Raw genomic sequence first — 25,438 nt, forward strand, 5'->3', positions numbered from 1 at the left:
AAAATACACTACAGTGTCATCATGCCAAATCTAAACCCAGGGAGCGCAGGGAGTAAAGTCCATCTGACAAGTTCTCAGCATTATTTTATTGAAAACATGAAACATTTCAATCTTGAACTCGTAAATGCAGTAGGCATTGTGTTGTCCTTCAGTATTTTTTCTTGTCTATTATGAAGCTATGGAAAGTATTACACTGAAGAGTGGGAATTCTATTAGCATGGAGGAGGAGATATTGCAATGTACAGTGTTCATTATTAAATTAAAAAAAAGGCACTTGCTATGCTGCTTGCCTAAATTTATATAAAAAAACCCCAACAGAACAACAAACCCAACGTGTCTCCAGAAAAGAGTGGTAATACCAGAAGACGTTAAACATGTCCACAGAATACATTCATATGTAAAAAGACAGTAATAAAGTTATCACCTAATAACTTAAGCAGATACTTTTATGACATAACTTTAACATTTGAAAGTCAATGAAAGAGTTTGGAGTCCTTTGTAATTTTTTTCCTTATTGAAAAAAACAAGCAAACAAAGAAAAACTCACATCATAAATCAAACTAACGATGCTCTTCAAGGTTCCATTCATCCACTGCCACAACACAGTAATCCACTCAAGAGCGCAAAACCAATCCTGCTACCAGTTTTTGATTTCTTAACAATTGATTAGACAACAACGCAACCCCAAAGCGGAATAATCACCAGGTAAAACTGTTTGTCTTTCAAATAGACAACCCCCCATTGTGTTTCTGCATTGCAGAGTGGTTTGAGTGCATATTCAGCCACAGGCTGAGTGCCACATTCAAGAAGTGTTTGGAAAGAGACAAAAAAAAAAAAAGGGAACTGGTAAATGGGTAGGCAAAAGTCCACATTTCTGGTCAACCCTAATGTTTGACAAGGAAGAAGGTAGTTGGTACATCAGAAGAGGGACACACAGAATTCATTTGCAGAAACACTGAATGCCTTCACCAAAATCAAAATGCTTTCATCTCCCCACAGTTTAACAGAAGTCATAGTTACGTACATCCATGAACTCAAACTAGCTTTCATCTCTTTAGTCCTGTCATGAACGTAATCAGCCTTCCATTTTCCTCATGGTGTCTTCTATATTCACAGCTTCAGCATATTTTGAATCATATCTACCTCCAGTACCACTTAGAGTTCATCCTAGTGACAAGAAAACAAGTTAATCTGAAAGTACAAATAAAAATCAAGATTTTTTTCTCTACGATTTTATATTTCTCCGTGTTTCTTAAATAGAATTCAGGATACTTCTTAACAGCTGTGTATTTACTACCTTCTGAGTTAAAATGTCAATCCCACTCTTACACTAATCAGCCTCTGTAGTTTAGTGTCTGCTTATGAAATCTAAATATTACAGTCAAGATACAGTGCAGCTCAACCATATACTGGTAATGCAGCCGTCCCACAGACATCTATAAATTCTGATAAATCTGCCATAACTGATGCTGCAACTGCAGTATTCGCTGCTACGTATGTGGACATGGAAAACTAAGTTTAAAACAGGTAACAGTAACCAGAACAAGACTAAAAGCAAGATATACCTGGTACTATTTGAAGATATGGAATTTAATACTTCCCGGACAAAGAGCAAACACATAACTTTAAATGGCTATTCGTCACAATGAGTGTTTTGCAAAAGGCCCCATAATCAGTATTCTTACCTTATTTCTAGACTTTTTTCTTTTTCCTTTATCTTGAATTGCTTCTAATTTTTCATTCAAGAGGTCAGCGATACCTTTTGCATCCCTGCTGTCTATGTATTCCCCAAGAACACTTTTCTTAAAAAAGGAAAAGAAATAATTCTGAAACACATTATTCATGCTCTACACTGAATAGAAATTCTGCTTACATTCAGATAGAATTCAAGAGCAACATAGGGAGGAAGCCAATGGCTCTGGTAGGTTGATTTATGATGCATAGTTATATTTTTATCTCCGTTTAAACAATGTGAATTGTCTTTATAGTAAGAACAGGTCCAAAACTATAGAAATTTTGTCTTGAGCCTTAAAGAAACCTGAAAGGCTTATGAGTTTTCTCAAATTTAGTCAGCTAAATATTTAATGTAAACAGCCATTACCAAGTCTGTAATTGTCAGCTCCAACCCCCTGCCACGGGCAGGGACACCTCACGCTAGACCACGCCATTCAAGGCCCTGTCCACCCTGCCCTTGAACACTGCCGGGGGTGGAGCATGTATCACTTCTCTGGGCAACCCATTCCAGTGCCTCACCACCCTCACCGTAAAGAATTTCCTCCTTATATCTAACCTGAACTTCCCCTGTTTCAGTTTTAACCCATTAGCCCTTGTCCTTGTGCCTCACACTAGACCATGTTATCACTGATACTGAAGTGGTTTGATAAGGTTTTTGAGCCAGAACACAACTCAATTTTAATATTCTTTTCTATCTTAAAATGCATTATTTAAGTCAAAACTATAATTAAATGTTGTGACTACATTGAAAGAATATTTCTTCTTAGCCAAAATGAAGTTGTCCACATTTCAAGAGAGGCTTTGCCTGCTTTTGGGTAGCAGGTGGTAGAATTGGTAAAAGTTGAAAAACATTTTGTTACAAGAGACCCCTGCAAAATTAAACCCTGGTTCTATTTAAGCCCACGTTTTAGTTACTGTTCTGTTAACTTACAGTTCCTTATTTTCAATAACGCATTATTACTGTATCACTGTCCTACTATTCTAAGTGTTACCAATATTGATTATTATTTAGATATTCTGGAGAGTCATTAATGTACTTTAATATGTTACGGAAATAGCCTCTTAAATCAAATGTGAAATGAAATATATCTACTCAAAGTACTCACTCACCAGCATACATAAAGGAGACACTTCACTTTACCTTTGTTCCCTGGTAGGGATAAAACTTGACAGTAGGGTAGGCTCTGATATCAGCAGTTTGACAGGTCTGACCATATGCCTGACAGTCAACTTTTCCAGCTTTTACTTTTCCTTTTACAGCCTAAAAAAAAAAAAAAAAAAAAAAAAATGTTTATTAGAGTCAAGCTTCAAGTTTCAGTGGGTGACTGTAAGCAAATAACTTGAATAAGCCAGGAATGCAGCTAAATATCTCAGCGTAGTTGCTTGTTTGCTTCTCAGGCTGTTAACCTTGTATTAGAAGTCACAACATGCTCAGTGGAACACTTGTACTTCAATTTGGGGCAAAGCACGTGACAGTTCCAAAGCCCACCCAATCATAAGTTGGGATCTGTCTCAAAAGAGGGCCTGTGTGTATGTCTCTGCAAGAGAGAACTCCCGCAGGCAAGTGGGAGGTAGAAGTGTGAACTTTAAATTAGAAGGGGGTTCATTAGGGATACGCAATTTTTGGATGATCGGTAAGAAAAAGGTGCTGATGAACTGCATTTTACCCGTTATAAAAATCTGCTAATACAGTTAAAAACCTACCCTTGCAAGGATCTCAAATTCAGGAGCAAAATTTTGGCATGGTCCACACCAAGGAGCATAAAAGTCTATGACCCAGTGATCTTTTCCATTCAGAACTTTTTCTGTGAAACTCTGAGGAGTCAGGTCTACAGACACTTGTGGTAAGTATCTGTGGAAATGAAGAACAACAGTCCTAAACCATTCAAACCTTTGAGCATATCCAAGTTCCAGTTAAGTACAAGAAAAAATTCTGAAATTAAGAATAGTAGTAGTCTGCAAATCCCTATGTTACGCTTTGTACTGCAAGGGAGTCACTTTCTAAAAGTGGTAGGCAAGATAATAACATGGTCTTCAGGAAATGAGTGGGCAGTAGGGAGTATGCCATTTCTTGAGTTAAAGGATATGGAAATCTTAATAATACATGTACCTAAGTGTTTCTAATTCTTGATTCACACACCATTTAAATATTCATTTCTCCTAGCAAGCAAATTATGTAAGTGGTTTGTGAACAAAGTTTAATGCAGCAACTTACCCCAATGCCCAGCCTCTCAGTGAATATGAGTCTCTGTGCCATCCATTGTAGCTACTGTAAAATGATTGAAAAGCAAATGAAATTCCAGTTGCACAGTGATTTGAATTACGTTGGGAAAACAAACCAACCCCTAAAAAACCCAAACACAACAATAAACTCAAACATCTCTCTAGAGTGGAGATAATGAAATAATGAATTTAAATGCATACGGTTGAGAATATATTTCTACATTGCTTTTAAATCTGAGTAAATAAAAGTTATTACAATTCAAAGATGCAGAATTAAGGACTAGAAGATTAAGAGAAGAAAATTCTGTCAGGAGAGTAAAACTTGGTTTGGAGCATGTAAGCTTTGAGAGCTAGAGCTATTTTTAATTAAGAATCTTTGGTAACAAGTCCAGATACAATTGCAAACTTTAAGAAACATGAGAATAAAATTGAAATATCTTAGTACATTTTCTATTTGATTTTCAAGCATTACAATAAAACAATTATTTGATAGCAGAAAAGCCAGGCAAACTGATTGCTTGCACAAGGATTTTACTATTTGGAATTCCAGGGCATTGCTTAGTTTCAGAATTCCAGTGACAGGTTGGAAAAAAAGATTAATTCTGGATTCATATCCACTAATTTACAACTTCATAACAAAGTAGTCTGCAGTAGAGTTAACCTAACCTGGTCAAAATCTGACCTGATAGGTTTTGGTGATTTGAGAGACAAATTTCCATATTCTCACAGGAAATAGCTCGGGATGATTAGGAATATGGCACTTAATGGTCACATTCACCAGCTTTGTTGATTTCAATAAGAAAGAGATTTCTGCTTTTAAGAGAAACTTTGTCTAGAACCAAATAAAAGCAAGCAGCTCCATGATGAAAGCTACTGAAGTCTGCTATTATGCACTACGATGAAGAGGCATTACAATTCATTATCTGCCAGCATTAATAGAACTTTCCAATTTGAAAAATAATGAAGCAACACATCTGCTATTTCAGATGTTATCTATCGTAAAATATGTACGTGCTTCCTGAAATCCCTGGATCTTCAAACAGCACTGTGGAATGGAGGAGACAGGCTGTTTGGCTTAGCCAGATTTTGCTACCCACTGAATTTTTGTTTTGCCATGTTAATGATTAATGTTTCCACACTGCTGATATAATGAATGGGATGACTAGATATACAGTGGACAATTTTTGCAATGGTGCTAACAGACTGTTAGCAGGAAGGATGATCAGATGGCTACATCCCTCTGTTCTCTAAAGATAAGGCTGCAAGCAATTAGGCCTAATATTTTTGTATCATCTAATTTAACAGGCAATAAAGTTAGAAAAGTGGCAATTGCTAAAGAACAAGAAATAGAAATTAAGATTCCTGAGGCAGTCTCAGTTCAAATTACTGAAATGAAATGGCAAAATAAAATGACACTGGTTTCAAGTAACAAAGTGAACAACATCTAGGACAGTAAATATCATAACAGCATATTACAACAGCTGTGATGAATCTTTTCTATACAGCAGATGATGTATATCCATATTGTTTCTTATCACCTAACATTTGCCAAATCAAAATAGGCTACTTACTAATATTGATGAGCTGTGTTTGATTTTTGAGGAAAGAGTCTTATTTCAGGATACCCTCTAACACTTTCTTGGTGACAGAAAGAATAGTATTTTTGGCAATCCACGCTGCCTACACTGATTAATCCATTTAACATCTGAAAAAAAAGAAGAAAATTTAAAATCAAATGTGCTAATCAATACTACTATAATACTTCAGAATTAAAGCCTCAATCACTCAGCTGGGGAAAAAAACCCAACAAAAGAAGCCAAGATTATCACAAGGTTTTCTTCTTTCCTATAAATGAGTCACTGGTAGCTAATTAGAGCCAGCAATCCAGGTGCGTTCCCATCATGCACATACCTATTTTAGTATAAGCTGCATGCACATGGCTCATGACATACCTTGCCTTGAAGGTACATGAGTGTCATTATTTAGAATAAGGACTACTATATTACCATGTTTCACATCACAGGCTCAAGAATTATGACAGAACCTGGTGCAGTACAGATGTGCTACCAGTTGCACAGCTGGCCTGTGTCTTAAACACACTGTGTTTGTTGCAAAGGTACAAACCACCTGCCATAGGCAGTGAAGCTTATGATTGCTAAACATGTACTATAGAGCTAGCTACTAATACTTCACAGACATTTGACCAGAATAGAGAATCCTAGCTAGAACTCCTAGCCTAGGGGAGCTCAAAATGCCTGAAAGTCATGGACTTGTTTCCAAAGCTCTATTCCCCCACCCCCCAGAGTTTCAAGTTCATATTCCTGGAAACACATCCAGGAAAACCCAGATGGTTGTCCATAAAGTAATTACTTTTGCAAATGAGAGAACACTGTAATGATCTTGCAAACCAATTCTTACCTAATTTATAGATAAATCTTTTTTTCCTACTTTGTTTTAAACAGATGCAGAGCTCTTTATGTAAAGCACTAAGCATCAAGAAAATTTAGTTACTCTAAATTTAGTTTCTTAGATCTTGGAAAACACACCTGTATCAACAACAAAACCTGGAGTACAGTATATACACTGTACTGAACCTTAAGACAAACAAACAAATGAACAAACATTTTGTATTTGAAATAATATAAAACTGTCAGTTAGGAATTCCCTGTTTTGTCCACAATATTAGTCACTGGACTCTGACAAACCCCTAAGACAGCAGTTGTACTGCCTCAATAATTCCACAGAAAAGGACACAAAAGCAGAAAAATGCTTGAATGTCATTTACCCTGGCCATTTTTTTCCATTCTGGCATTAAAGCCTGACAAGGTCCACACCACGGAGCATAGAAGTCAACCATCCAGATTTCCTCTCGTTTTCTTCTCTGAACTAATTCAACAAATGTCTCTGGCGTTAGGGACACCACCGATGGATTCCTAAGATCCTGAAGTAAAGACAGCTTGTAGACATACACTTTGCAACAGTAAGTTACGCCATATCTAGCGCCATCACATACAAACAAAGTACAAAATTCTGAGAATGTCCCTCTTTTCGAGAGCTATGCTTGCTGGTATGGTTGGGAAGACTCCACACCACTGAAAGGCATGGAGGCATCAAAAGTCATCCCTTCAACCTAACATTCATATGCCCAGATTTGCTGAGAAAAGCTATCCAAAACTATACAGTCAGGCTGCAAAAGGGAGGGTTTCTGTCTCTCTTCCATCAAGAGAGGCAAAAGGGAAGAAATTCAGCTTACCTGGCAAGCACAGGCATTATGAGACTCAGCCATGCTAGTTAGGCTGGGATACAGAATGGCACACTAGGGGCCTCTGAATAGTATCTGAAAAAGATTGATCTCTACCTGGTCCTGCATGGGTGCTCTTAAACCTGCTTTTTCTGGGCTACCTAGAGAGAATTAACAGCCTCTTGAAAGAGTGGAAAACAGCCTCTGGATCTAGCAGTGAGAGAACCTGAATGCTGGAGGAAAAGATGGCTGCCAGAACTCTGGCAGCAACAATGATGAGTAGCAATGATTTGCAGTTCTGCGAGTTAAGAAAGTTCAAGAAAAAGCCGAGAAGCATGGAGGGCAGCAAGCTAATTCACAAAAATGTGAACCTCCTCTTATTTCAAGCTGTGCACGTGAGATGTTTTCAGCTTCATATCACAGCATTCCATACTTTTAATTCATTTATCCTCTCTGTGAGAAAGAAATCATTACTATTACTTTGCAGATTGGAAGGGATTTTAAATTATTTCCTATGATCTCAAAGAAACTACTTGTCAGAGAAGGAAAATTAGGTGTTAAGTCTGTGACTGACAGTTGCTGGATCACTCTTCTTGTCCAAGTTTTTTTTTTTTTTCACTCTTTATCTTATTAGTCTAATTAATAATAAACCCCCACAAAATCTTAGAATCCTCAAAATAAAGAACATGTTTGTGGGTGAGCATGACTGCAACAAGGATTACAATTTACATACCTCTATAAACTCCAAGATCTGCTCAGCAGAGTGATGTCCTTCGTATTCATGAACATCAGACTGATTGAACACAACTGTTGTTGGATAAGCTCGAATGTTATGCTAACAAAACAGACAATAAGAAATTGTAAGGAATTATTAGGTTTCTTGTACTTTAACTGCCATTGGCATTTGTGGCTCACACACTTACTGATCTGTTGCAGTTTGTACAGTGTAACTGCTCAGACTTATGTGCAGATGGGAATTTGAAACCATTACAGATCATTACAGAGAAGATGCCACGTGTATTCAGAGATGGCATAGTTTGTTCTCAATTTAAAAAGCAGTCAGAAGCCCTTTTGCCATTCTGCACAAATACAGGAATTAATCCATGGGTATACTTAGCCTTAACTTTAAAGCTGTTCCCAGTCCTTACGTGGAAACACTTGTACTGTATGAATAACTGTACTGTTTACTATCAAACACAGATGCTTCCATGATTTGAATTCTTCAGAGTGTAAACACACATAAGACTTTAAAAAGCTTGTCCTTTTTTGCTTGTTTTTATGTATTTCAAGAGATTCACATGTTAAAGATAAGTACAAACATTTTAACATAAAAAGTTGCAGGAAAACTGTCACAATGCAGTATTTTCTGGACTTCAGGGTAAGCGTCAATAATTCCTACCACAATAAATTAACTGAAGCAAAAGTTAAGCAAATTTAAACACGGTAAATTGGTCAAGATTTAAAAAAAAAAATAATAATGATTTCATTCCACTACTGTATCTTTAAATAAGTGTCAACTGGTAAATATAAACTTTAATTTGAAATTGATCCTGGACTACTTAAGGCACTACAAAACCAAAAGCCAAGTCACTTAGGGTGAAGTGAATTAAAGTTGTTTTGCAGATACTGTCAAAATGCATTATTTCAATTAAAAACTTGCATTTTTAAGTGTTTTACTGTTTTTACTCCTCGTATGTGAATAACAAAAAGAATGCATGCATGTATTTATAGATATATTAAAAGACTTTCTGGGCCTGCTTTAGGTTTTATTTTTCCTGCTTTAGGAATTACTAGATTTTGACACTTCCAGAGTCTTCCAATAACACTATGAAATCAGAGCAAAACTGACTAGTATTTTGCATTAACTTTTATATGCAATGGTTACATAGTTTGTTCCTTTGAAACTCAAAAAGGATACAGGTGTCCTGTTTTGCTTACTACCTTTTAAGAAAGTAACATTAAATAAGCAAGCGTTGTCCACCCCTACCTCCAACTAGAATAAAATAATACTCTTTAAAAGGATTGTATTTTCTTATTTTCTGGAGCTTACCATGTTGCAAAGCCCTTCATGGACAGTACAGTCCAGTGTTCCGAATTTAAGCTGACCATAAAGATGTTTGGATGCTTTTCTCAGCTCTGGTAACAAAGCCCGACAAGGAGGACACCACTGGAAAACAAAATGTAAGTAAGTGCAGTTCATTTCCCTGCAGCTGACTCTCAGGAGAATGTTTGAGATGAATAATACCCTGCTTTGACAACAGACTCCACTAAATAGAAACTCCACAGTCTAAGAACTAGTGCTGGCAAGGCATGAGAAATTACAATACAGTCTTCATGATGCGGAAGGACACTTTCAAGATACTGCTGATGTTGTGTTACATAGTTATACAACAGGTGCTAGAAGGGAAAGAAGTAGATATGAAATACTTACCGGTGCAAAGAAATCCACAAGCCAGGGTTCCTTCTCTTTGTCAGGAAAGTTCTGAGGTCCCAGAGTGATAACATGAGAGTTGACACTTTCCTTGGCAAATGCCACGATGTCATACAAGATCTTCTTTCCTTCAAAGAACAATGTAGAAAGGAAACTTCATTTTTCCGCATGATAGATCTCATTAAAAAACCCCTCAGTGATAGTGACAGGAACCCTTCAGTTCCCTTGACTGATCTTTAAATATGGACTGCCAAAATAAATTAAATAGGTAGTGACTTGATTTTTCTCAGGAAGACAATGTTAAACTGTCCAAGCCTACATAGGTAAGAAAACTCTAGGTGAAATTTGTTATTTGGCTAAATATTAACCTGGATATTTACCCAATATTAGTCAAATAAATGTTTTATCAAAAAAATTTATCCAATCCATTAAAAAAAAAAACACAACACGTTTTTATTAACTGACTTTTTTTTTTGTGACTGGACTATTGGCTGTTTTACCATTTTCCTAGCATTTGTTGGAATTAAAAAGTTACTATTCTAGATACACTTGCCTTGGCAAAGATATTGACACATTAAAGACTTGAAGCAAAATAAAAGATAGTGGCAAGTCACCCTATCTCTGTGTAAATGAAGGTCTTGGTGACACAGCTCCAGTGGGCAAAGATTAAGTCTTTTCATACCCTTCATGTACGTATTTGTCAACTGAAATGAGAGTTTCCGTCTTGAGACAAAGGATCTCAGGGTAACTAAATCTCAGGTCACTGCACAATGACTTACTAGGATTTATTACTGTTGTTAGATTTTAAACTACTGAAGCCTTTCAACATAGCATATAAAAAAAACTGATTCCTCCGAGTATCACACCGTTATAAATACTGAAGTAAGATTGCTATTGGTAAGCATTCTAGGTGCTATCAATTTTGTAAACAGTAAAACAAATAATTCAGAAAAGAACCTATGTACTGCAGTTTGATGCATTTCTCATACCCTATTTGTAAATATTTTGTTTTGTTTCACCATTATAAAAATATCTAAAAATGCTCTATGTATATGACCCTTTCTTGGCTTCCCTGCTGGAGTGAAAATTGAAAATTGCAGAGTATAAAGCTTTTCCCTTCTATCATTAGATGTATGGGATTATCTTTCTCCTTTAGACGCAACTGATCTTTTCTAAGTGGTCAAAAGCCTGTCTCCTCTCTTTATTATGGTACCGAGGCTCTGACTCCATTCTAGCAAGCTGTTGCCAATAGTTCAGAGGCTGAAAAGTTAGAACTTCATCTTACATAATTGCATCATGCCACATTCTGGACAAAGCTATGCCTATTGCTGCAACCTACAGTTTTGCTTCAGGCTTCATTCTTACAGAATCATAGAATAGAATAGTTAGGGTTGGAAAGGACCTTAAGATCATCTAGTTCCAACCCCAACTCTTTAACTAAGATTTTTGAATCCTTTCAGCAGTACACAGTAACATAGTTCCAACCTTTCCTGGAAGGAAACTGCTACATTGGAAATGAAGTGGTAAAAGTCTCAGTGTAGGTTTTCTTGGATGAAAGACAACAAAGCATGGAATATAGTTTTAGTGCAGTGACACATGAAGTCTAACCCAAGTTTCTCAAGTTGTAAGCACTGTATAACTAGCATGTTCAGCCTCTATGAAGGGTGTGCCTTACAGCATTCTTTGCTTATCCCAGCCAAAGCAGAAGCTGTCCTGTCAGCTTCAGAGATTTCATTTGTAGGTAAGTATGTAAATTACTACCCTGTCTATTTCAATGTAAAGACAAAATACATCTCTTGGCATCTGATGACTGCTTATCCAGGAAAAAAAGAAAAGACAAACGCAAAATAAAACACCCCCAAAGGAAATGGGAAGTTTGTGCAAAGCTACAGTAAGGTCAGAGGAAAAATAGCAAATATGAAAACTACAAAACTGTTCTTTGGAAAAGAAAGTTTGCCAAAGACAGCATCATCTCAGAGTGCTTATGTAATGTTTTAAACTTGCCAAAGTTTCCCTTACCATGGTGAATTTCATAATCTCCAGTTCCTTTTCCCTTGAAGACTGCTAAACAAGGCTGATGGACATATAGTTTGTTGCAGATGGTTGGTGAGGAAAGACAGTCAAACTTGCCAACCTATTTAACAGAAACTGCTATTTTAATTAAGGCGTCCTAATCTATATGACTTAACATATTTTGAAAGGCAGTAGGAGTTGGGGAAAAAAAAAAAGTAAAAATATGGAAAAGTAGTGACCTTTTTGGTCTTAAGACAAACTATGATGTTTGAGGAAAACTATCAGCACAGCTACATTCAGTTGCTTTTTTAAATTAAAAGCCAAAATGGAGAATAAAACCTTAAGAAATTCTCCTTTTCTCTCCTCCAGATAAAGCAGCAAGGAAGCAAAAAGACAGCTAAAATAAATGTGACATTAAAATTCTTCTAGTCAATGCAACAAATTTTTTTGAAAATACATACTTTATAGAATTAACACAATCCATATGTCTTGAATTTTCAAGATAATTATAGGGTTTTCTGAGTGGTTAAAATACAGTTTCACATACATCAATTTGATGCTGAAGTGTTAACTTTTAATTGTTAACTGAGTGGGATCTACAGCACCATGAGAGAGCAGATTTAAAAGATAATCTTTCCTAACTAGTTTTAAATTATTCAAACCATATGGGAAGCTTCATTGCTTGCTTTAAATTAAAAGCTTTCCTATAGATCTATGATGTGTATCTCAGTACCAGAAGTGGCAAGTGGTAGTTGTTCAATTGGTAGTGGTAGTGGCAATTGTTCTCTGAATGTAAGTATTCAGCGCTAGGTGAGTGAGAAGTCTTACCTGAATGTGTTCATCTTTAAGTAAAAATTTAAGTTTCTTAAATTCCTGTGTATTTGATTTATCATTCTCTCCAAACTGGAAGAAAAGCAGCCATCTGTGATGAGCCAGACGGTCCTTTAAACGAAGAAAGAAACCCCCTCAAAACACAATAAACACACAGATAAAAACACCCCAACAAAACCCAACTTATACCAACCTGTAAATTCCCTCTATGTTTTATAAAGGCAAAGGCCTAATTATTCATCTGATGTCCAAGTGACCTCCTTCACTCAACACATCATTTCATGTAGTCCTTCCACTAAACTTCATTTTACATTATAAGCAAGAAAGAGGAAAAATTCTGAACCATGCTACCCTCTATACCTTTTGTTTCCATGTGCATTGTAGATCAAGCTGCTAAGTGCTACAAGTGTGAAGAGAGGTTTCCTCTTCTTTTTAGCTCCAAGAAACAAGTAACTTTTGTGACTTCTAATTTCAGTTCATACAGGACTTATCACGGACTAACAAGTATTTTGTTCTTTCTTACATTACTGACAAAATAACATTTAAAGCAATATTCTCTACAATGTAGTTGACGTAAAAATAACCAGAAAGTTACAGCTGCAGAGTGAGTTACAGTGGCAATTTCTGTGTTTTTCTATTTCCCTATTAAATACACCCCCCCCCCCCTTACTTTTGTTGTTCTGCTAAACAATAGAAGTAAACGTAGACAACCAATGTTAAATAATTTTGGATACTGAGGAAAAAAAAGTCACTCTCAAATAAATACTGGTTTTTGTCAAGTGGATTTGAAAAATGCAAAAAAAAAATAACAATAAAACCTCCAAACAACAATTATTTAAAGAAATCTTAACATACTTTTAAAAATTTACCTCTAATGATGCTGCAGGGATCATTTCAAAGTCTGGCAAATGCTTCATTACTTCCTGATATATTTCTCTGGCATCCAAGGAGTTAAGAAACTAGGAAGGAAAGGTAACTGTGTTTATTATAAGGAATTACAAATATCAACTTGATTGTTGATGATTAGTACTCAAAAGTGTCAGGGAAATTATCCTGATTTGTTTCTTTCCATCAACTGAAGGGTACAGCATGTTATTTGATCACCTTTTTCATATACATAATTTCACAAACATCACTCCTGGAATACTGCTTTTTAGCCTGTTTTCCTACAATATTAAACTTACAATACCGTATTTTGCCAAATGGGGGCTAAAAGTCTCGAATCCAAATTTCAGGCCAGATTTGACAATCAAGTTTACCAGATTTCCAATCTAGTCTTACGGCCTTCCTACAGGTACTGAAGTTTCTGTAATCTTTAACATTTCAGAAGCAATATGAATCAGTAACTCAGAGGTGGCAAGGTACAGAGTTGAAAGCAGGCGGGTTTAATTTAATTTCCTCCTTTTAAAAATATAGATAACAGTAGTGACAATAAAGGAACAAGCCATTCTTCAAACTCTGACATGTCTCCATCAATTAAGGAAGTTAAAACTACCATACAAATGTAGGAGGAGGTTGCAATATTCGAATAGAGTCTAACAGCATAAACTGTTGCGACAGACGTCGTAGGAGTGCTTTTATCACACATGTCAGTACTCAGTTCAACTGAGTAACATTCCTCAAACCTGTGATATTCCTTCTGGAATAAAAATTGGGGGCACATGGCAAATCATAGAATGATAGAATTATTCAGGTTGGAAAAGACCTTTAAGAGCATAGAGACCAACCCTTAACTGCCAAGTCCAGCACTGAACCATGTCCCTAAGTGCCATGTCTACATGTCTTTTAAATTCCTCCAGGGATGGTGATTTCACCACTTCCCTGGGCAGCCTGTTCCAATGCTTGACAACCCTTCTGGTAAAGAAGCTTTTCTCGACATCCAGTCTAAACCTCCCGTGGCACAACTTGAGGCCACTTTCTCTTGTCCTGTTACTTGAGAAAAGAGAATGACAAGCTTGCCCAGGATAGCTGGGTAGCAGCTTTAGAACTAGCTCTTGGGCCTGTCACAGAGCAACATCCCACCCCTGGATTCCCACAGCTGCCCAGGGAGACTTCTGAGGAGCTGGATAAGGAGAGCTACAGGCTGCTGCTACTGCAGCATAATCCTGTTCACTCTCCCAGCATAGCAACAAACTGGGGACCACCTCCAGGGGTAACAGTTTTAGAACCAAAGAGAAATATAAACACATACCACAGAGTACAAGCTTAGAAGATAAAAAGGCATCTTTTCTGTTGTATATAATCAATGTGGAAATTATTTATACATGCCTTTGTCATTGCCATCACCTTATTTTATCTAAATACAGAATGGTTGAGAAACAACTCATACCAAAACACCTCCTTTCTCTTTGTTATTTATGGTGGCTCCCGGTGGAAAGTATGCTGTAGTACTAGATGAGATATCTAAATTATCACAAAGCTCACCCTGGGTGCCACAGTCCATCCAGCCTACATTAACAAGACCTTCCTGTAAGGAAAAAACAAAACAAAACCAAACACAAAACGAAGAGTACTTTTTCATTTAAAGTTCAGAAATGCTTTTGAAAAATCCCCATACAAGCAATTATACATTTAGAAAAAGGAAGAAAACTGCATTATAATCCATTAGTTAATAATAATTCATATTTTATAAAATTCTTTAAAATTTTAATGTTATTCCAACAGCTACTAAGTCACTCTTCTGAAAGTTAATGGGCGAAATCTTTGTTCTGCTGAACTCAGGGAAACAAAGCTACAACTTTCAGCTTTCACTTGATGTTTCAGCTACAACTTAATGCTTTCACTTCTGTTATTTTGCTTTAAATATAACAGTAATGTTTTCGAAAATGAAACGCTGCTTACCAACATGCCAGCTAGCTTAAGGCGTGTTTGGTAACTCAAGCAATCTGCAAAATAAAAATGGATTTATTTATAAACATGAAACTTCACATTATTAATGCACTAAATGTACTCTTCTTTAGAATTACCCTTTTCCTGCCTACAAAGGTGACCATTTCAAAAGGCATGCTCCCTGCCTATTCATCCAGCATTTCAGCAACTTGAAGTTCTAACACCTAGTAATCAGCACTCAGTGGTTGTCTACTCAAAGTTAAACAAACATGAATAACACTATCTTGTTTCATCAACATAAAATTCTCATTTTAAAGATTTTAATTTTTTTTTTTGCTATACTAAGACTGACCTTTAAAATTTCTTCTTCTTTCCGTTTATAAAAAAGCAACCAAAACTTATCTACATACTGTCCTGGAATGAAGTTTCAATGGAAATCTCAATTTCCTGTGATTCAAATAATACCTCACTACAATAAATACATCATATGCTCTAATTGTGTCTAATTATGTCATCATATGCTCTATGAAAAAGTCCAATCCAGACTTCTAATTGTTACATTTTGATGCAGAAGTTTTTCTGAAACTAGTTGCATCAACCTCACTTTAATTGGACCAAAGCTGAAAACTTACTAACAAAAGAACTGCAACTTGAAATTGTGCTATTTACAAATGTAAAAATCAAGACTGCAGCTCTGGTTATTCAGTTCACAGAACAAAGGTCTCTTCATAAGACCTAGAAATCTTTATTTGTCAAAGGTGTAGTGCATTTACTTAGCAATACCAGCCAACCAAGGCAGCTTTCTCATATACTGCATCCGCTACTGATCCCAAGAACATCAGTAACAAACACCTACAAAAAATAACTCAGATCTAAACTGTCATAACATCAGTGCTAAGTGCCAGTTACTATGTCCAAACCTAAGAGAAAATAGTCAGCTTATTTTTGTTTATTAGAGGCTTAAAGTGGAGATCCATCCTTTCTTCCACCCAGTTGTTGTGACAAGCTGGCTTGCAGCTATGCAGTATCTGTCATTTGAGCTTCAGCTGGGAAGTGTTAGAGGCCTTTTCTGCCACTCCCTTTGAGTGTTTACACTAGCGTGATGCGTTAATAACTCACATGACATTACAGATGCACAATAGCATAATCTTGCTCTTAATATCCCTTTAGTCAAGCTGCCTCTAAAATGGAGCTTAAGTGACCTACAGTCCAAATACTGTGATCACTTAAGACGCTTTGTAACTTCTTATTAGAAGCAAAAGGGATTACGCCACTATAAACATAAGTACTTTTTTTCCTGTTTGCCTTATTTGAAAGGTATTTAATATACCTACCCCCACGTTCAGCACAGAAGGTGATCAGCCAACCAACACCAGAAGCAAATGAAGTTTCAATGGCATTAACAAAGTTTCCTAAGGGCAAAACAATTCGCATCAGTTTGTGACTAGTTAAACGTGATTGTGAAGCAAGACAGATTTATATTAGCAAGTTACAGTAAAATATTTTTAGCCTCAAAAATAAGCAAGAAACGACATAATACAACTGAATTGCTGTATACATAGTTTCTGCCGTACTGTATATTCTACAAGCAATTTTAAGACCACCACCCCAAACAAAACGTGAACATTACCTGCCCATAACTCAGTGACTGTGCTTGTAACATATTGCATGGCAAAGTTCTTTAAGCTCTCTTTTGACCTGTCTCCATAATATTTCACTGGTTGCTACAGAAGAAAAAGAAAATAAAATTAACCAAGCCTACTTTTTGAATAACAGTACTTACGTAACTGCAGGACACTCCTACACCCCTCAGCCTTGGCTCTAACTGTACTCTCCCTTCTTTACTGGAATGTTTGGAATTTTCTTTCCAAATCCAGCCACACAAGGATAATTCAGTCTTAGAAATACCAACTCCCAATGATTATTTCTATTTAAATAAAAAAATGCTTGTATCAGTCCATTTCGTGCATGCACAATCTCTGCATTCAGCCTCTCAAATCTTACCATTGTCAAAATGCACCTAACTACTCAAGTGCAATTTGTACATCAGCCCTGGCACCACTACTTAACAAGCAACTATAAAGCGTGACAACCATAATGCAGCTGGCATGGAGAAAATCTTGTGGAAGAAATTTCCAAGTTTCTTTAGGTACAACATCATAATCTTTAGACTCAAAGCCACAGACTATTCTTTGTATTTGAAAAGTCCATTACAATACTGTAAGAAAAATTGTTCAAGTAGACTTCTTGCTTTGCTACAGCATAAATGCTGACAGTATCTTCCTAAATTGGGAGGGATATACTGCATGGTAAAATGATTAGAAAAAACCCACTGTGTAAATAAGATACCTATTTTTGAAGTAAACTTTCTAAATTAATTTAACTGAGGTAAAGGAAGAGAAAAACTATTAAAAGGAAGCAATGTATTAAAAGGAAGATCTTTATATAAAGAACTATGATTGAACAACAATTAAAGAACTACCCTTGCAGATTTCTATCGTTCTAAAAAATGCTGAAGTTTTATCACTCACCGTTCCAGTTTTGAAAACATACAGACTGGGATAACTATTAATCCCTTTAATTCGGCAAAGCATTCTATTATCTCCACAGTTGACAGCTCCAATGCGTATTACTCCATCCATCTCCTTAGCAAACTCCCTCCACTAGAAAAAAAGGGGGGGGGGAAAGGATATTTTCTTATAAAGATATAATGAAACATCAGCATGTTTTATTCCTATTCCTGGCATTCTGAATTGCTTAATTTGGTTTCAGCTTCAGTGTAAAATCCACTTCTGGAAGTTTTTATGCTGTTAAAACCAATGAATTTTCAGAGTTAATTTGCCTGTTATACATACCGTAGGTGCTAAGTCGTGGCAGTGGGAGCATCGAGGAGAATAAAAATTCACAAACCACAATTCTCCCGAGTTAACAGCAGCATCTAGATGGAGAGCAGAAAACTGTATGTAAGTAATGCATATCTACAATGTAGTTATATCTAGAATGTACATTTTTACTACACTGTTTTCCCCAAAAGCTGAATTAAGTATTTATATATCAGACACAGTTAGCAGCAGTAACTCTGACGGGATAAACATTGCACCTTACTTGCACATCCCTACTGTTGTAAGCAAGTGCACAAAAATTGTATTTCAGAGGATAGTAGCACCCTGACTTTCAACATGTTAATTAATTAAGAATAAATGTACTCTCTAGAAATTAATGTAGCTGAAATGTGTGATACTGTGAGTCTTGCTACCTTAAAAACAAAATACAAGTTCTAATAGATATTTTGCCCACTAGGACTTTCAATTTCCATATATCACTAAGTATTTTCTGGGTTCCACCAGGCAAACTTTTTATGTAGAATCCCTAGTAGGTCAAAACGCAATTTGAAAATACAGGTTAATTTAATTATTAGAAAAGTCAAGGGAAACGTTGCTTGTAACGGAAAACAACAGCAAGGAAATATACACATGCAGAGGTTATCAGCTTGAATTACACTGCTTTCAATCTCTCTATTTTTGGACGTAATTTTTATAGTGAATTTCCCAACTTATATTTACCTATATTAAAATCCCCTCACAAACAAGACAGCTAAGGAGTGCGTAGATTATGCAAATTAATTAACCAAAGCAAGACCATGTTGTCATAAGGAGCATCATGAGGTTCTGCTATTAAAACACTTTCCAAAACTGGCTCAGCATGGAGGTCCAGCACTCAAAATGCAGACAAAAAAATTCAAACTACAACAAAATCAGTTTTTTTTCCTCTATAGTCTCTTTTAGTTGTAAGCATTTTAGCTATAAAAAAAAAAAAACCCAAGAACAACTGGATGATATCCTCATTGAAAGCGTTATCTTTCCAGACTTTGTTCTATTTAGCTGTGGTTTTAGTATTTGGTATCACCTTCTAGACTTGAACCTGTCATGCAAGACAAAAATGAGTGGATTTCACAGAAGAAAAATAATAAAAAAGTTCTGCAAAGTGCACTTTTAGACAAGAGACCAAAAAATAGTAATGATGAATTAGGAGAAACAAAATTTTAATTCAAATTCCTCTTGCAAGTCTCACAAAATACTTTTCATACTTAAACTGTATATCAATACTTATATATTTGCTAACTACTATTTACCAGGAAGCATTAAGGGTTTGGGTTTTTTTGTTGTTTTCTTATCTAACAATGATTTTTTTATAGGTATGTAATAGAAGTCTATAGAGATATAGCTCAGAATGTAAAAATTTTTACTTTGGGTTGCCACATTGTCAAATAGATAGCTATTTATTTCAAACTTACCAAATTCTCCTCTATCCAGTGTTATAATTTCTGGATCATCATCATAAATACCTATTAAGAAAATGAGCAATTGCTTTTTATTTTTGCCATCTTTAAAATGAAGACACAAACTATCACCTTATTCACAAGACAGAAGACAGTACACTTAAACTGAAATAGTAAGCTGGCAAAGATAGTTTTTACGACAAAGCTATATTTGTTTAGTAATATGCAAACTTAGTTTAATCTCTTGCTAACTCCCACACCATCATGCTACAAAGGCTACCGTCAGAACAGAACAGTTATTTTGGTGTTTAGTTGACAAATCACCATGTGAGCAGAGAACTTGGAACTACCGCTCTTACAGCAAGAGTATTAGAAAGAACATCAACCAGTTGTCAGATCAAAATGCAAGAAGCTTCAACTGTAAGTGAAAAAGCCATATATAATGTCTGGAAGCTTTCACTTCTCTCAGCCTCTGGTTATCTAAGCTGTTTGGATCACAAAGGCATTTCAGCCACAAGCTTTTCCACTAACAGAACGTGTGAATGCAGTGGAATAAAGTGGACAAAATAAAGGTAAGGAAGACAGCTTTTCTAAAAAGCTAACCAATCCTACCTAAAACCGTTACAAACCAGTTTACTACTTCAAGTATACAAGAAAGACAGTGCAGAGGTACCAAAAATACTATTAGACAGCATTATATTAGGCTACTATGGCTACAGATCTTTTACAGTACCTAACATGGTGAGTGAGATGCCATTTCACCTGAGGTATACAAGGATTAAATGCAAATAGATAATGAGAGAAATTAATTTCTACAGGTGACAAGGTACTTCTTGTATTACTATCCATTTACATATCATGTAATATAATACATACACTCATCCACAGATACAAAATATCTGTATTTTCACACATATATACACACACAGTATGAAAATTAGATACAGATACTCTCCAAACTGGTTAATAGACATTAAAGGATATTGTTTCTCAATCAAGCAGAGCAACTGCAGGCAGATGTTTATCTGAAGAAAATTTAGGATAATTTCCATATTTTTCTGTGATAGTTGCACATCTGGCTTATTCAATTTCAATTTGCAGACATTAATGTTGTAGAGATTGGGCCATATTAAATCAAACTACACCAGAAAATAAAGTTTTTCCATGGTGGAGGTTTATTTCAGCTTTTTCTTTCATATCAAACCATGGTCCTCAGCTTCCTATTTTAGCTCACTCCTGTTACAGCAGCCTTGACAGTGGCTCATCCCAACCTTTCCCTACAACTACCTAAAATTAGTTGAGACAAACATGAACTTGTCTCAGAGATCATTTCAGGTATGATTCTGTTGTTATTTTTTCATTTTCTACTACCTCTCTACTCAACTTTAACTGTATAACTAAAAAAAAAAAAAAAGAAAAAAGTTTTTTGCATTAAAAAAAACAACAACAACAAAAAAAAAAAACAAACCAAGACAAAACCCAAGAAATTAGATGCCAACTGAAAGGTAACCAGCAGCAACAAAAGGCTAGGTAAATAGATTATTACATTTATCAGTAAACATTAACAGGGTAAATAAAAGACTGGGTCAACAGAAAATGACAGCTACAGGAAAACAGAGAAGGCAGAAATCTGAAGAGGACAGATCTGTATCAGATCTTTTTATGCATTTCTGATGTAAGTACTGTATTTACTTGTGACTTCAAGCAAATCACAAAGATACATTGTAACTTACCAAAATCATAGCGATAATAGTGCCAGCTTTCATAACGACCTCCTTGCTGCTGATCTTCAAGACCCTTCTCTCCGTATTTATCATACTTCTTCCGTAGATCTTCATCTTTAAGTACTTCATATGCTCTATTTATTTTCAAGAAATTTTCATGTGCATTTGGATCGTTCTATGCAAGGCAAAGTATAATTAGTAAGCAATTAATAAACCATCTTGTACACATAATGCTGAGAAAGTAATCTGGAAATATTTTTATATCCCTACTAAAGATGCCAGCTGTGATGGAAGCAGACTTTACATGGTGATCTCCAAACAAACTACTGTAAAGTTTTCCTTTCCTGAAGCCATGTGTCTTCTCATCTCATCATCCTGACTAAAGTACCAACTGAAATACAAAGGGAATGGGTAGGAGGCTATAACATTCTACAGTGATGCCTCTTCTTTCAGCTCTCTCTCTTCAATGGAAATATAAGAAACCCCCTCAAGAATGACAACTTACCATTTACTCTATAATCTTTTCTACTTCCCTAAAATCCCCACTTGTCCAGTTTGAAAATCTCTGCTATAAACTCATCCCTGCTAATCTTCTGGTATAGACAAAAGCCCCCTTTTTATTTAAAAAACATTCTCATTCTAGGTACCTCAGAATTAGAACAGTGAAAAATCTGCACACGTATTTTGAATGCCAGTTGGGGTTCTCAGCTGGTGCAATATAACGGTGGTAAGTAGTATCTGCAGCACTCTCCCACCCTTTTAACTTCTGCTTACACATTTTATTCAAAAGACATTTTTTCTTAAAGAATCATTACTTCTTTACCTAGATACACAGGAAATTAATTAGCATTATGGAATTTGTGTAATGACTTCATCTTCTATAGATCATCTTTATTGTTGAAAATAACCCATTAAAAAACCTTTAGTAGTATTTGCATACTTGGGAAATACAGAACCTGACCCAACATTTATTATTTTGAAGGTATTAACATAGGTAAAACAAAATTTGCAGTCAGTAGCTACAAGTTGGAATTTCTAGCTTTGTTGAGATTTGGCTTTCTCTTTGAGCTTTCCCATTGTAAAACATTAGCACCTCAGGGGCTTCAATGTACTCTGCAGGCAGGCCCTGAGCTCATAAGGAACATCACTGTCTTCTTGGGCTCTATGCAGGTGTGGTTGCACATATGAGGATCCAAACCCTCACGTTTCCTGTGAGTTCCTGATTATTTCAGGAAATCTAGAGGGAAAATGTTTGAAGTGATTTCTTTGCACAGACAGTCATTCCCAGTCTTCTCTCTCTAGTTATTCTAGAGCTCCTTATTACCCTCCCTCGTCATGCCTTGGGAGTCCCAGAATTTCTACTGTGTCCTATCCAATACTTGAAGATTGATGTCTCAGTACAGGCTGGTGGTATTTGCTGTTTAGATGATACTTCATGCTAGGGAAATAGTAAGTTAACCTAAGCTCAACAGAAACAGACAAACTCATCAGTTTACCAACAAGGTAATATGGTACAGAAGTCAGTTTTACTCAATTTGCAAAACAGAATTGAGAATTAAATTATCTTGACTTTTTTTTTTTTTTACTATAGCAACTTTATATGGCCCAAATTCAACACAATCATGTATGACCAGTCCTGTTTGGTAAATCTCTGCAGGAAATCTGAACATGTTATCAGGTGGTTACACTACTTCACAGGCACAGAGAGACATTTTAGATTAATTGAAATAACTTTTTGTTTAAACATTAAGACCCATTAACCCAGCAGCTTTAACCTGTTAAAGATGTAACTTACCTGATTTTTATCAGGGTGCAACTTCAGTGCCAGTTTTTTAAATGCTTGTCTTATTTCTCTACTACTTGCTTCTTTGGACACTCCAAGTAAACTATAGTAGTCCTGATCAGTGCACACAAGAACTATTACACATACTAAAAGTAGCAATAAAGATTTTTTGGCACATCTAACACAGTCTCCTTTGGATACCAAGGACTCCATCACGAAGGTTTTAGGAAGTTTCCGGGTTCTGATTTGAGCAAGCTTTGGGAAGATTCTTCAGCAAACACGCCGACTTTCAGAGATACGGCTGTACTTATGACAGAGCTCTTCAAAATGCTGGTTGCCCTACTTCATGTCGTAAGCCTTACAAAAGTTACAATCTATAAGAAGAAGGTAGAAAAAACAATTAAGTACACTTACCTACTTATTCAAAAAATGTATCTTAGTAAAGAGCGTTACTGCCAGCCTGTGCTGCCTACACATGAACATTGTTTGTTGATACTTCATTTCCTGCTTTCCAAAGACCACACGAGTGACAGATCACCTCTTTTTTAGGTATACTGTGAATGAGGTAATCACGCACAGCTTTACTGAATGACACTGAATGCTGGCACACTACGTTAGTAAAAGCGCGTCTAGAACGGCTCGCTTTCCCTTCGAACTTACTTTTAGTGCCGCGGGGGGACATTTCTCCGACAGGACCCGGTAGCTCTGCGCCAGCAGCCTCCCGGGGCGGAGGGCTGCTCCTCAAGGAGGCGGCGGCGGACACCTCCGGCGGTTGAAGCCGGGCAGAGCGCAGGGGCCGCCCGCCCTGGACCCGGCTGGAAATGCGCGGCCGGGTACCGCTCACCACGGCGAGGCCGGAGGTAAGAGCCCTGCGAGGCCGGGGGGCGTTCGGGCTGCGGCGGGAGAAGGGGTGTACGGCGACGGACAGCCGCCGGGGCGGCGTTGCCGTGCGGTCCCCTCCCTGTCGGCACAGCCTCGACACTGGGCGAGCTGCGGGGAAGCGGCGCGGCCTTTACCGGGCTGCAGGGCGAGCAACGACACCAGCCAGCGGATAAGAGCAGCGGGAGCCGGCTGAGGAAAGCGGGCCCGGCGCAGAGCAACATGGGACGGCGGCGCCTTCACCCCGGCGCCGGGCGGAAGGGCGGCCCGCGGCGGGATCCGGCTCTGGGCCGGAGGCAGGCGGGGCGGCTGCGGGGCGGCTCCGGGCTGACGTGGCCGCCGCGCCCGCCTCGGGCGGGGTCTCGGCTCCTCCCAGCCGCTCCCTGCAGGGGTGTTTCGGCCCGGGCGCGGCTCTCCTACAGCCGGGCCTGCTTCGGCTTGGCCCTGGTGGTCTGCGGAGTGCTGCTGCTCAGGAGAGCCGGCCTCAGGCACTGCAGTCTGTGCCCTGAGCCTAGAGCCTCACATGTCTGCAGGCAAAAGATTGCGAAGGCGTCAATTTCCTCAGGGGTATTGCCCTGCAGCTGCCCCCGCCTCGGTGAGGCTGGTGGTGGAGAGAGGACCCCAGGGCAGGGGTGTCACACACACTTGTGTGTCCTGACACAAGTCTGCATTGGCATAAATGTCTGAAAACAAACTGGCCTGGGACGTTTCCAGAGGTTTCCCACTGGACGCAGCTATTCCTGCTGGGCAGAGGACAGCAGAGCAAAGAACGAAGTGTAACTCGGGTGGCTGGATCCTGCCTGGAGGGCCCTGGGGTGGGCCTCCTCACTGAGGTTAGGCTAACACCTAAGTCCAGTACGAGGGCTTTGAAGGGACTAGGAAGTGATAGGGTGTTTTGGGGATGGGGTGGACTTCTTTCAGAAGTATGATCAAGAGCTGTTGAGCTTGTTACCAGTTCTTATTTGTGGAGACAAAACACATTTGGTTTTATGAGCAGGGCCTGGAAAGGAGGCTGTCAAATACATATACACTGAAAGAAATCTTTGCAAGAATTATCCGTTTCAAAGATAATTCTGGGTTATACCAGAGTATCTATAACCCAGAATTTCTTGCAGTTTCCCCCACCATGCACTTGCTTTGTTTGAAATCATGTCATGAAGTCTTAGGGTTCACTCTCTGAGCTTACTCTCATTTATGCAGGCAGAGCCAAATGCGAATTAGATGCTTCAGCTGATGAAACCAACATACAAGCACCTGTGTCTCATTGTTGAAAGTGAAATTGATTCATGCTTTTTGTGTTTGCTTCTCAGGCTTAGCTAGCTGAACAAATATTTCCATTGTGTAAAGTTTTGGGGAAAAAATTGTTTAGTCAACAAAGACAAAAATATTGTTCTCCCGTAGAGTGTACCCGAGAAATTAGTTTATAATTTTCATGTTATTACAAACTTACAGAAATCAAAACATCTGTCAG

At 37.5% G+C, this 25,438-nt stretch overlaps 2 protein-coding genes across 6 annotated transcripts in view; one reads left to right on the forward strand and one right to left on the reverse strand.

The window, feature by feature from the left end:
• Positions 1 to 64: 64 nt before the first annotated feature.
• Positions 65 to 24,246, reverse strand: DNAJC10 (DnaJ heat shock protein family (Hsp40) member C10). 2 transcript variants are annotated; one of them, XM_065670182.1, is made up of 23 exons: positions 23,749 to 24,244; positions 23,101 to 23,462; positions 21,315 to 21,480; positions 19,597 to 19,647; positions 18,158 to 18,240; positions 17,834 to 17,965; positions 16,933 to 17,026; positions 16,637 to 16,714; positions 15,315 to 15,358; positions 14,803 to 14,940; positions 13,343 to 13,432; positions 12,471 to 12,584; positions 11,649 to 11,763; positions 9,630 to 9,757; positions 9,249 to 9,365; positions 7,932 to 8,033; positions 6,743 to 6,898; positions 5,529 to 5,662; positions 3,950 to 4,003; positions 3,439 to 3,586; positions 2,876 to 2,995; positions 1,686 to 1,802; positions 65 to 1,167 (listed from the first exon to the last, which is right to left on the reverse strand). In XM_065670182.1, exons 2-23 carry the CDS (start codon positions 23,299 to 23,301, stop codon positions 1,156 to 1,158), a joined length of 2,394 nt encoding a protein of 797 aa, XP_065526254.1. In that variant the 5' UTR covers positions 23,302 to 23,462; positions 23,749 to 24,244; the 3' UTR covers positions 65 to 1,155. The 2 variants fall into 2 exon arrangements, with proteins under 2 accessions (XP_065526254.1, XP_065526253.1); XM_065670181.1 differs by lacking the exon at positions 65 to 1,167 and having other exon boundaries at positions 1,626 to 1,802; positions 23,749 to 24,246.
• Positions 23,649 to 25,438, forward strand: part of PDE1A (phosphodiesterase 1A) — a 228,392-nt gene continuing 226,602 nt past the window's right edge. For 2 of the 4 annotated variants that reach the window (XM_065670183.1, XM_065670185.1), the window contains exon 1: positions 23,651 to 23,948. The gene's annotated coding sequence lies outside the window, so the exon portion shown is untranslated. Of the gene's footprint in view, positions 23,949 to 24,383; positions 24,801 to 25,438 lie in introns of those variants that run through there. The other 2 variants (XM_065670188.1, XM_065670184.1) reach the window with 2 other exon arrangements.

This window comes from Lathamus discolor, chromosome 3 (genome assembly GCF_037157495.1).
Source record: "Lathamus discolor isolate bLatDis1 chromosome 3, bLatDis1.hap1, whole genome shotgun sequence".
Taxonomy (NCBI): domain Eukaryota; kingdom Metazoa; phylum Chordata; class Aves; order Psittaciformes; family Psittacidae; genus Lathamus; species Lathamus discolor.